Genomic DNA, 13413 nt, shown 5'->3' on the forward strand with positions numbered 1-13413 from the left:
TGTAACTAAAATTAAGTTTGTATCCTTGACAACAGTGACTTGTAACTAAAATAAAATTTCTGTCCTTGACAATGATTAACTTCGACTAAAATTAAATTTCTGTCCTTGACAATAGTCATTTGTAACTAAAATTAAAATTGTGTCCTTGACAATTATTATTTATAACTAAAATTAAATTTGTGTCCTTGACAACAGTGACTTGTAACTAAAATAGAATTTCTGTCCTTGACAATGATTAACTTCGACTAAAATCAAATTTCTATCCTTGACAATAGTCATTTGTATCCAAAATTAAATTTCCATCCTCATCAAAAATTACTTGTACCCAAAATTAATTTCTGTCATCAATACCTCCTACATCCAAAGATCAACAATAACCACATCAATCATAAATAAATTCTTTTCAAGCCCATTTTCCAAAGCTCCAATATCTAACATTGAACTCAAACAATTTTTCATTAAACCCTTTCAAAAAATAATTCAAAAAAAATATCTGTTATTTTGGTCTCACGAACGATCGTGTTCGAGTGAAGGGTAGAAAAGAAAAAGAATCATGAAACGCATCCGGTGCCTTTGATTACGTCTAGCCCCGAGATCGGTAATCTATACGGGGACAATGGAAAAAGTTTCGGCCTAACTCGTTCCGGCTAAGAGATCTATATTAAAAGTCGGTCGTTCGCAGGATACGACCGAAAGGCTGGCGGAAGTCGGACGCTCGAGATATCAAAGTAACTTGACCAAGTTCGTTGATTAGTTTCACCGAGTAGAAAGCCGGATCGTGTCTTCGTCCTTAATTGCTCCCAGCCTCGTCCCGAGCGAAATTATTACTGTCGTTACATGTATTTCCGTCCTCTCGCCACCCACGCACTAACCCTTTCCCAACCGAATGGTAATTAATCACCGGTTAACCTTTTGTACTCGAAACTATTCGGTTCAACACAATATTTTTTAACTAAAATGGTGTCGTACAATGAAACAGATTATAGATCAATTTATAACAGAAAAATAATAATGGCAAACTTTGCAATTCAATCGTGCAATCAACACTAGGTTTACATTTCTTATATACCTATCTACGAACAAGCGTCAATTTGACGAACGAATACATTTAAAGAAAAACCACTTAGAAAGCGATATAATTAAACACTACAAGAAATGAAAATATGAGATATTTATAGAAAGTTTTTATTATTCAATAATATTTTAGTACATTACTTCAATATTCTACATTCATATTTTCTCTTCCCTCACCCTGCGAAATGCGATTTGTACTGCGACCCCGGGTCCGAACCGGCATACGGCTGAGCCGGCCGCTTGTGACTCCGGACTAGCGAAGTCCGTCGTTTATAAGGTATTGTCGGTGCATTCATATTTATTATTGTTGTAATTTCTGCACGGGTAAAACTAATTTACTAAAAATTTTATTTACATTACGATCGCGTGAAATTGACGCACATCCGTAGAGATAGGTATACCACATAGCAAATTTCAATATTTCAAAGCTTTTGAAGAAAATAGACTTCAATATATATTTACCTTGTTCCATGGATAAAAGTCAGTACAGTAAAATAAAAATGAGAACGGTTTTTGTAATTTTCTTAAAAAAATTCGAAATGCGTCAAAATGACGTGTCCCGAAAACCTAGTGTTAAGACAAAGAAAGTTGAAATGTTATTGCAATTTGATGTTTCGGAATCGTTGACGATGTAAATTATAATTGGGCTTGCACTGCAAAAAGAGTAAAAATTCGAGTAAAATTGATTACAGTTGAGGTACGAGTGCACCACGAGTCGGACTCGTTAAAATAGTGCAAGGGGTTAATTTTTAATTTGTCGTTATTTTTTCAATTTTGTATGGTAATTACACGAGGAAAGAACCACTACTAATAGATGGTTAATTTTGATTACTGTAGATAATTTGAGTCGTATACGAAGAGAAATTTAATGTAATATAAAGACTGTACACAAAATTGTTGTATATGATAATTTTTAATTGGTACATATTTTAATGATTTGCGAATTTTTGGAGAATACATTGTACACTATTTCAGGAAATTTGTGTTTCGAAATTAAAATAAATTTCACATGAAGAAGTGAAGTTAAAATATAATTTTGAACATTTAGAAATTTGAAGATTTTCAAGTTTGAACATTTAGAAATTAGGAAATTTGGTAAGTGGGGAGTTTGAAAGTTTAGAAGTGTGGAAATATCGATATATGTGTCTTTGAGAATTCAGTAACTTGGAAACTTGAAAAATTGAAAAATTGTAAACTGGGAAAAAATTGAAAAATTGAAAAATTGAAAAATTGAAAATTGGGGATTTTGGAAATTTAGTAACTTGAAAATTTGAAAACTTTTAGATTTTGAACCTAGAGAATTTAAACATTTGAAATTTTGGTCGCTTGAGAACCCAAAAAGTTTGAAACATCAAAACTTAAAATTTTGAAGATTTCGAGTATTCTAATCTGCAAATTTGAAAGCTTGAATATTTAAAAATTTACTATAATTTATTATGATTCCACTTAATTCATAACAGAATTTCTCAATACCTAACCCAATAACAAAAAGATTCATATGTAATTTCTTTTCACGCGTAATCACCCTCAACCCTAATCCTTCAAACATTCCTTCTCCCACACACATTTCCTCAAAACCAGAACAATTGAAACATCACAAACACCTAATTCCATCATTTAAGTCTCTCCATCCTCTCGAAAAATAAAAAATTACACAAAATCCTTCCTACCAATACCGAAATAAACGAACAAATTGTCAGGTCAATATCCAGAATAAAGTTCGTGACCCGACCGACCGAAAATAATCGAATAAATTCTAATTACCGTATCATTGATTGAAACCCGTCCGCGTTAACACGATTGATAAAATCCTCTCATTACAGTAAATTTTTAAAATAAATATCGATTTCCCGTAATTCGTTTGAATTAATCCAATCCGGCCCATCCGTTGAATTTCCGGTACGCCTAATTAAAACGCTGTTGGCCCGGTTCCGTGATCAAAAATTGACTCTCAAAAAAAATGATGTATCCGTTCGCTAAACGGAAGATTAATTAAACTTTTCCGAACACGATTCATTGGCGTCGTTATTTTTAATCTCGTTATCGGCTGACGTTACTCGGATACTCGTTATTTCGCCACGATTTATCGGAACACACGCTCGTCGAGCCGGCGAATTTATATCTGACAAAAAAGAACGATCAGTAACCCTTTGTCGGACCAATTTACGACGCAACACATTAACGTTCGCAATTACGACCAGATCGAACACGTGCAATTTGCAGTAACGAGCGATAGTGATCACGGGTCGATTAACATTAAAACTACCACCAAATTTTTATATTGCCATATTTTATTTATATTACATGTTCTTGAAGTAAAATTGTTGTTCTACAATTTTATTTAGAGCTAGATTTGGTGGTAGATGATGGTGACGCAGTGCAGACAAAAAATAGGAATTTGCGTGAAACGAGCATCCTCCGAAGGGTCTCCACTCTACCACTGTTGTGAATTACCACGTGAAATTTAGTGTAATTTCTCCGCACATGGCCAGCTTCAGAAAACCGACTTACGAGAAAAGTAGGATGGAGAAATCGAACTGCGGAGGGTTCAGAGCTCGGTTTGGATTAAAATTGAAATTCAAGGAAATAGGCTAATACAGGTAAAAAGTATAATACAAATAGCAAGTACAATACAAATAGAAAATATAACACAAAGCATTGTGATACAGATACTTTTCAAAATTAACTACAAAAGTATCAAAAGTTTCTGAATGAAACTGAAATGAAAGGAATCATTGAAATAAAAGATTGCCTATTAATGGAAAATGTTACCTGAATTTTTCGTAATAATTTACTGAAAAATTATTTCAATTGTGAGGTTCTACGTTTTTAATTATTCTGTACTTCAACAAAAAACTTGAATGAAAAAGCAACGAGACATGTGTTCAGAGATCTATGACTACAGTGATAATTCTTGTGGACATTTCAGATCAACAATTTGAATTACAGAAATGATGATTCTTTTCTTCTTAAACCTATATTACCACTATTTGTACTTAATTTTAATCCGAGCTCTGAACCATCCACACATGGTCGAAAGAATTGGACCTCGTGTGACATGAACTTTGAAAAAAACTGAACCCTCCATATAGAGCACACGCACGGCTGTAAATACTCGAGTTGTCAGTTCGATGAGAAGTCTACGAACGTGTGCTACATGAACACCAAAAGTCACCATGCCACTATCACAGAATCACCACCACTGATCACTAAACCACCACTGTCACAATACCAGACCCCTTGGCCCTTTTGAGATCTAAAATAAAAAGCCTCCGACATATAGCACTGAGCCTCGTGTCCGGGGACGTAGTAAAGGGCCGACGACGGCCAGCCCCGAAGGAGGCTAAACACAGAAAACGACGTGTCGACTACGGTGCGACCGAATTAAAACGCATTGTGCATCTAGCCCAGCGCATGTAAAAGAACGAAACGACTGCAGCATTTAGCCACGAGATGACGCCGTGGCCCCCCAAAAACCCCAGTTTCGGTATGCCTTATTACTCCAGAATATATGTATTTTTCTTTCTTAATCCGATAATCGTTTACCTTTTTATCCAGAAACCCTGATACCACGTTTGCGTATGCTGATCATAGAACGGATACCTTTTTTTGAAGTAGATCATTATTTCGAACTAGATGAGAAATCGTAAAGGCATGCCCTTGGCACGACTACGTTTTGTTACGCTGTCTGGTACAGGACCGAGAATGAATCTTTCGACTGCGCCCACCATTAGTCGGCATCGAGTTTTTTGCTTCCTGTTTTCTTGCGCGTATCTTGACGACGCGTTCAACGCAGCTTCGCATTACGCTCGTAGACGCAACCATTTTCTTTAAGGTACAGGTGTAGTTGCAGGGGTATGGACATTCGGGCAATTTGTTGGAGTGATTGATTACAAGAGACGAGGGGTTGAGAGGATGGGGGAATCTTGTGGGGTTGATGGAACGAATTTTTGTTGAGGGGGTTGGGAGGTTGGGGAAGTTTGGAATTGTGCAGTTGGGGATTGATGAATGTTTGTAGTTTGGGGATTTGAGAGTTGAAGGTTTTGGGGATTTGGGAATTGGGGGAGTTGAAGTTTTGGGAATTTGGAGATTTGGGGAGTTGAAGTTTTGGGGATTTGGAGATTTGGGGATTTGGGGAGTTACAAATTTGGGGAATTGGCGAGTTGGGGATTTAGCGATTTGGAGAATTTGGGATTTCGAGAAATTAAGTACTTTGGGATTTGGGGAATTTGGGATTTCGGGAAATTGGGGACTTTGGAATTTAGAGAATTTGGGATTCGTGGGATTTCGACATATTGAGAATTTGGAATATAACAATTTTGGGATATTGGACATTTGGAAATTTGGAAATTTGAGAATTTGGGAATTTGGGAATTTGGGAATTTTGGAATTTTGGAATTTGGGAATTTGGGAATTTGGGAATTTTGGGATTGGAGAACTTAGGGATTTGGAAACTTGGGAAATTGGAAATTTGGGGATTTAAGGATGAAGGATTTGGGAATTTAGGAATTGAAAAATTGGAGAATTTGAGAATTGGATAATATAAGAATTGGAAAATTGAAAAATTGGAGAATTTGAGAAATTTGAGAAATTTGGGAAGTTTGGGAAACTTTGGAAATTTAAGAAATATGAGAAGTTTGAAAAATTAGAGAAATTTGAAAAATTTAAGAAATATGGGAAATATGAGAAATTTGAAAAATTTGGGAAATTTGAGAAGTTTAAAAAATTTTAGAAATTTGAGAAATTTGAGAGATTTGAGAGATTTGAGAAATTTCGGAAGATTCAGAAATTTGAGAAATATGGGAAGTTTGAGAAATTTGAGTAATTTGGGAAATTTGAGAAATGTGAGAAATTTGAGAAATTTGAGAAATTTGAAAGATTTGAGAAATTTGAGAAATTTGAGAAATTTAAAAAATGTTGGAAGTTTGAGAAATTTGAGAAATTTTGAAATTTCATTATTATAAAACATTGAGATTGAAAGAGCTCCCACTATTAAATAATAAAATAAACATCAACCTTCACCTAACTAAACAAAAATTATAATTTTTTTTTCATTTCCTTCAATAATCTTCAAGTATCAACTTATCATTTCCTTCAAGTCTCAAAAATATCAACAACAGAAAAATTTCCAAACACATCAAGATACCAGCACCTCAAAATCAGGTATCGTATATCACATAACCAGCCTAATTTCGTAGATTACTCACTACTCCAGCAAATTGCCCCAGTGGCATATTAAGTGTCAGCCTTAAAAAAAAAAAACGAGCAATTTTCCTTTAAAATATCATCACGGATTGAATTAGTTCCCCTACGGTAAGTCGTGTAAACGTTAGTCTCCAAACGGGTCCAGATTTCCGAAAGTGTGTTAACGCAAATTGATCGAATCGCGGTATTAAAACGGGACTAACGTAATTAACGAACGGGGGGGAAACATAGCGGACGAACGGTAGTGAAAAGAAGTTAAATTCCGTGTTCAGAATTCGTGTCACTGGTGAAGCACAAAGCATGCGGCATCGGGCATGACGTACAAAATTACGTGGCACGAAGCATGCGATTGTATATTGGCGATTGCATGTACTTCCCTTGTGTGTGTGCGCGCGTATGTATCACCCGTATTTTTCCGAATCCCGCACCGCCACCGCATGGAAAAGCACGATACTTTTTTTCTTCGCTTCTCCATATCTACTTATAAACACTTTCCACTTATCGTCTTATAACCTTAAACTTGCTACCACCACCACGATCCCGAAGTTGATGAAGCCGCGATATCCTCCCTTTAATTACGGTATTCGGAGAGATCACCCTGTTCCCGGTGTCCCTTCGCACCCCTTCGACCCTGTAATGCTTTGACGCTGCCCCAGGATATTTTTATCGAGAGACGACGTGCGAATTTGCAATCGATTTGTGTATGTTGCACCGATACGACTGTCGGCGAAAAGAGTATTCGATCGATTACTAGTATCGTTACAAAGACGAATTGTGACCTTGCACCATCGTATGCTGAATTGGACACTGAAACTTTGCTAGTTCACGGTAATTTTGATTAGTAGCTTTTTTTGTGGATAGTGGGAAGATTGGTAACTGAATTTGTAGCATTTATTTATGTGCGAAATTTTAAGTGATGGTTGAAATATTAATACATTCACTAAGCTTTAATATTCGCTGTTACTAATACTAATGATAATGATAATATTAAAATTTCGAATATTGAGTTCCAAGAAGATTGAGATCTAGGGAACTTTTTATGTGGGGATATTTGGATTTTAAAGAACAAAAAGATTGAAATCTGGGGAATTTTCTTGTGTGGGAAAATTTGGATATTGAAGTCTACGAATATTGAAATCTAGGGAATTTTTGTTCTATGGGGATATTTGGATATTGAAGTTCAAGAATATTGAAATCTAGTGAATTTTTGTTCTATGGGGATATTTGGATATTGAAGTTCAAGAATATTGGAATCTAGGGGATTTTTTTACATAGAGATATTTGGATTTTGAAGACCAAGAATATTGAGATCAAGGGATTTTGTTTATGTGGGGATATTTGGATATTATAGTCCAACAGATTGAAATCTAGGGAATTTTTTTATGTGGAGATATTTGGATTTTGAAGACAAAGAATATTGAAATCTAGAGAATTTTTTTTAGAGGGATACTTGGATTTTGAAGACCAATAATATTCGGATCTAGGGAATTTTTTAATGTGGGGATATTTGGATATTGTAGTCCAAAAGATTGAAATCTAGGGAATTTTTCGATGTGGAGATATTTGGATATTGAAGACCAAGAAGATTGAAATCTAGGGAATTTTTTGATGTGTGGTTATTTGGATTTTGAAGAACAAGAAGATTTAAATCTAGGGAATTCTTTTATTTGGGGATATTTGGATATTGAAGTCCAAGAATATTGGAATCTAGGGAATTTTCTAATATAGGGATATTTGAATATTAAAGTCCAAAAAGAATGAGATGTAGGGAATTTTTTATGAGGGAATATATGTTGGGGATATTTTAAATATCTAGGAACCTAGAAATACTTCCAGATATATGGAAATCTAGGAATCTCGGAATTTAAAGATATATAGATCTTGGAACCAAGAGGTCAAAAAATATAATAATTGAGAAACAAAAATCTATCAAAATTCATTACATAATTAGCGTTGTTTTAAAATTTATAAAATTAAAAATTCGAAACTAAAAATTGAGATGTAGAAATCCATGAATCTAAATACCTAAAAACCTAGGGATATAAGAATCTAGAAATCTAGAGATTTAAAGATATATAGATCTAAAAACCTAAAAATATAAAAATATAAAAATATAAAAATTCATCACATAATTACCATCATCTCAAAAATGATAAAACTAAATATTTGGAACTAAAAATAATTTAACCCAATCACCGTTGCGTTCCATAGAAGCCACTAATAAACAACGAAATATTATCCGGTGCTCGCGGTTACAAAAAGTTCTAAATCTACGGTCCAGCTGTTTTGTTATTTTATTTCATGCCGCCTGTACTTGAAAGCTCGAGATATCAAGTACCAAAAACGTACGCCTCTGCTCTTCAGAATTTTCCGCTACACGCCACAAATAATATAGGAACTTTTCGTTACATTATGTTGCAAATGCGCTACGTAAAATAATATACCGTGCAACTTTCAGAATTTCAACGTAAATAGACATTTTGCTGTTTTAATAGCTTCTTCACTTCTTCTTGTTCTCTGATTATAATTTTTTAATTGTAACGTTACAAATATAATTTTATAAATTTGTATGGTACAATTTTTCTTTACATATTTGTCATTTTTTTGAGAGCTTAAGTAATTTAGTACTATTTTGCAGGAGTAAATTTCATCGAATGAAAAATACAGAGAGTTAACGCGTTGAATATTTCAGTAGAAACAGACGTATATAGCCAGACACGCCGTAGCTGCAGTCATTCAAAATTAATCGTTCACTATCTTTTCTAATCGCAGTTTCTGAACTTCTTTTTTGACATCATACGAACTAAATACAATTTAACATTTTGTTAATATTTTAGCAATGCATAAATTGCACATTGATAACCAAAATCAATATAATATCTGATAACTCGATCGTTCAGTAATAAACACAAGTATGGATACAATATGAAAACACTAGTTCTTCTAGAAGCACAAAATAATTTTCCTTATACAATAAAAACAGCAACGAAAAGTACTTAAAAATTAGCTATTAATAATTAACTACAAAATATTTCCTAAAAATAAATAGAGAACATAAATAGTCCCGCAAACCCGCCAGCAGTTTAAACAATGGCGGTAACAAATTCGGTTACCAACCCGATAAAATACGTTGCGGATATTTTCCATAGCTAGCAAAGTTACGAAATGGAAAATCGATAGCCGAAAATAATTGAAATTTATTCGCGATCGCGGTTACAAAAGGCCGTAGATCGGTATCGTATTCGGAATCGGCACAAGTTGAAAACGCGAGGCATACTGCAGATAAATCTGTCGGGCGGAATTACGGCGAAGCGTTTGCCGAGCGAAAATGAGCAAACGGAACGGGACGGCGTTTGTACGATAGTGTTTCCGTGTTCCAAAAACAAAAGCAGTTAATCTCGAATACTCGGTCGTGGATCGCTTAATCCACGTTTCGCCGATGTTCGCGCAATGTGGCCGCCACCGCGATGGAATGCCACTTTGGTGCCTGGAATGCGGTGTAACGATCGTAATCACCTAAGATTCAGTTACGGAGGAATGTTTCTCGGGCCGGTATGCGCGCGTTCGAGGCCGCGCCGAGGAATTACAGGAACATAAATAGGTGCGAATTCCGATCGATCGTGAAAATTTCGACGATCGGAAAACTCATTCTTCGGGGATTAAACGAACCGTTCTAATTCGAAGGATCACGGATTATTTTCGACGGATACTCTGCGCGGCCTCGATCGCGAAACGTTGACTGCCGCTGCAATATCAAACGTTATCCGAACATCAAACAATTCGCTATCGTAATAAAGTGTTATTCGCCGGTAAAATTGTATACAATTTGTTTATTTTAATTTCTACGATTTTTTATCATTTTAGACTTTAGATCTAATTTGATGGATTTTGGAAAATTTAAGTTGATTTAATTGAATTAGTTTGTTGAATTTTGTATATGTAATTAAATAAATTTGTTCAGTTTTAATAAAATGTAATTAGGAGATTGATTTCGACAAAATTCATTATTTTATTTGGTAGATAAATTTTATCAAGTTTAGTAGATTATATTTAACAAAACTTAATTGAGTAAATTTGTTAGCTTCGATGAATTCAATAAAATATATTTATGAGATTATATTAAACATAATTTAATTCAATATCATTATTAAGTTATATGAAACAAAACTCAATTCAATATATTTATTAAGTCACAATAAATAAAATTTATTAAATTAATTTCAATAAATTTAATTCAATACATCTGTTAACTTAATTAAAATTTATTCAATCAAGTAAATTGAATAATTTTATTTAAATTAATTAATTTTAATAAGTTCGTCGAAATATATTACTAAAAATAAATTAGTATTGCCTAAGTAAAAATATTATCAAATTTTGGAAATCAACATGATTTGAATAGTCGGCAGTCAACGTATTAAGCTGTGTACACTATATAACATAACACGTTATATAGCAGATTTAAGCTGCGTCCACGCTATAGAAAAAGAACAGTCTTATGATACAAATTGTTTTGTCACCTTGTTGTACATGTTTTTATAATTTGTTAGAAGATCATGTGGAGGATTATTACGCGTTGGACTACTATGCGTTGAATATCCACGCGTTGAATTACTACGCCTCGGATATCCACATGCTGGATTACTACGCGTTAGATTACCACGCATTAGATTCCTACGCTTAGAATTACCACGCGTTGCATTATTACGCGATGGATTACTACGCGTTGCATTATTACGCGATGGATTACTACGCGTAGAATATGCACGCGATGGATTACTACGCGTAGAATATGCACGCGCTAGATTACTACGCGTTGGATTACTACGCGCGGAATATCCACACGTTGGATTATTACGCGTTGGATATCCACATGCTGGATTACTATGCGTTAGATTACCACGCGTTAGATTCCTACGCTTAGGATTACCACGCGTTGCATTATTACGCGTTGTATTACTACGCGTAGAATATGCACGCGCTACATTACTACGCGTTGGATATCCACACGCTGTATTAGTACACGTTGGATTACTACGCATTGGATTACCACGCGTTGCATTACCACACGTTGCATTACTACGCGTTGGATTACCACGCGTTGGATAACTACGCGTTATCCGAAGCTGTCGCTCTCGCGTGTGCGCATGCATAATCCTCGCGCTTTGATTGGTCCATGTTTTTCTTTAATAATTCAAAAACGAAGTTTCAAATCCCATTTTTGCAAAGGGAAATCTTATTCAGAATCATGTCAGCTACCATTTCAGGGACCATTAGTTATGAGACTCCCTGTATAATATTATTATCTACCAAATAACATGAAAATTGTGAAAATATAAACTTATAAAAAGAATAAGAAAATGCTAAAAAAAAGTTCTTATATAACATGTTAATGCAAGCCAATATAAAACAAATTAATAGAACAAGACAGTTCCTAACAATGGACGTCATTTATTAATAATATAATACGAAATACTACATGCAAACTTGTTATATTAAGTTCCTGTAATATGAAAACTTGTATTCTTATAACAAGTTATGAAAACAATACAACAAGGTTAAAAAATGAACAAATTTGTTTTGTAACATGTTACAATATAGCGTAGACGTAGTTTTATAAACGATAAAAATTATGGACGTATGAAAAGCACACCATCGAATAACCACTTCGACAACTTGTGAAGAAAGTGCTTTTTATGTGTCCATGATAAACAATTTGAAACGCTGCACACGCGCAACAATCTCGAATTATTTTTGTTCGATCGAGTTAAACCATCGATTCGAATCAATTTGGTTTCGGTCGATGACTTCTAAATCCGAGTCGAAATTTAAATTGTAGACAAGATAACAAATTTTTCTATTTAATTAATATAATTAATGTAAATAATGATGATTAAAAAGTTAAGACACAGTTTTAGGACTTTTTTTTACAATATAAAAATAAAATATCTAACAAAAGAAATTTTTTTATGAAGCTTAAGAGTAATATTTAAAAAAAATTACGAGAATAATTTTATACTTTTTCTTTGAAATAAGGAAATTATTTATTCAATTTGTAAATAATTTACTATACACTAAAATTTCGTTAAACATTATTTTTAATATAAACCCTTAAAAATAATTTCATTTCTTAGCTATAAAATCAAAATGGCTCCACAAGATGCAACAATTACTCTATAAAAATAAAAATAACAATTGTGTTAATACTTTTGAAACAATTAACAGGACGCAACATATGCGTCACTAAGTGCAAAAATGTTAAACCTGCAGATCAAAAATACAATTTAAAAATTTACTCATTTTTAATAACAACAAAATTAATAAAAACACAAACGAAAAGAAATATGCTGAATTAAAACCATCTTTCATTGCAATTAAACAGAACAAAATTGAATTCTAATGAAAACTAAAAGTTCTAAGAAATCTAAAATTAATTCCACTTAAAATCGAATCCCATTCAAATATAATCCAAAGCTAATCTTCCGCTAAAAAAAGAAATCGACGAAAATTTATATTTCGACTCGGTACCGCGATGTTCGCAGCGCAGAAACGCACCTTAAGCCGACCCAACCGTGTGTAGCCTAGAAACTAGAGTAGCCGAACGTGGAAGCAGATGTACAGAATGTTCTCTATAGATGTGTAAATAGTACTAAATAGAGACGAAGCGGTTTAGGGTGCTCGATCAAGATTTTCTGCTTCTTGTCAACGACTCCAACCCACCTCTGACCAGCCCGACCTATTGTTTTTTCTCCCGGAACCCAACCCAAACACAAAACTTTAAGTGTCTAATTATTGTATGTTAGAGCGAAGATATTTGTGTTCTTGTTCTCCCGGCAGTTGGATACACAATGCGCGATATTCGGTACAAATGGAACGCCGGCCTACAATCGGTCGGCATCTCGAACGAGGTGGAACTACCGCAGTTTCGCGTGCTCGGTCACAGGCAACGACATTCAACCATACACCTATCTACAGGTAGATATCCCCCTCTTATTAGTTTCTTCCTTCTGAACTTCGTCCAGAGGCTCGCGCAGATGATTTAATATTGTATTGAATTGTTGTCAATTGTTCACACGCAGTGTACACGCCGTATACATTATTCCATATGGTATTTTCTATTTTTTTCCTTTCGTT

The 13413-nt window shown here is 34.2% G+C and overlaps 1 protein-coding gene and 1 long non-coding RNA gene across 12 annotated transcripts in view; one reads left to right on the top strand and one right to left on the bottom strand.

The window, feature by feature from the left end:
* LOC143264111 (uncharacterized) overlaps positions 1-13413 on the bottom strand; it is a 404244-nt gene that overhangs the window by 362756 nt on the left and 28075 nt on the right. The window lies entirely within an intron of this gene.
* Rdl (Resistant to dieldrin) overlaps positions 1-13413 on the top strand; it is a 181264-nt gene that overhangs the window by 160618 nt on the left and 7233 nt on the right. For 5 of the 11 annotated variants that reach the window (XM_076529709.1, XM_076529711.1, XM_076529712.1 and 2 more), the window contains exon 6: positions 13117-13254. The exons of the other annotated variants lie outside the window; for them this stretch is intronic. In XM_076529709.1, the coding sequence (XP_076385824.1) occupies positions 13117-13254 (138 nt within the window). The remainder of the gene's footprint in view (positions 1-13116; positions 13255-13413) is intronic. 11 annotated transcript variants of the gene reach the window in all.

This window comes from Megachile rotundata, chromosome 3 (assembly GCF_050947335.1).
Source record: "Megachile rotundata isolate GNS110a chromosome 3, iyMegRotu1, whole genome shotgun sequence".
In the NCBI taxonomy this organism is placed as follows: domain Eukaryota; kingdom Metazoa; phylum Arthropoda; class Insecta; order Hymenoptera; family Megachilidae; genus Megachile; species Megachile rotundata.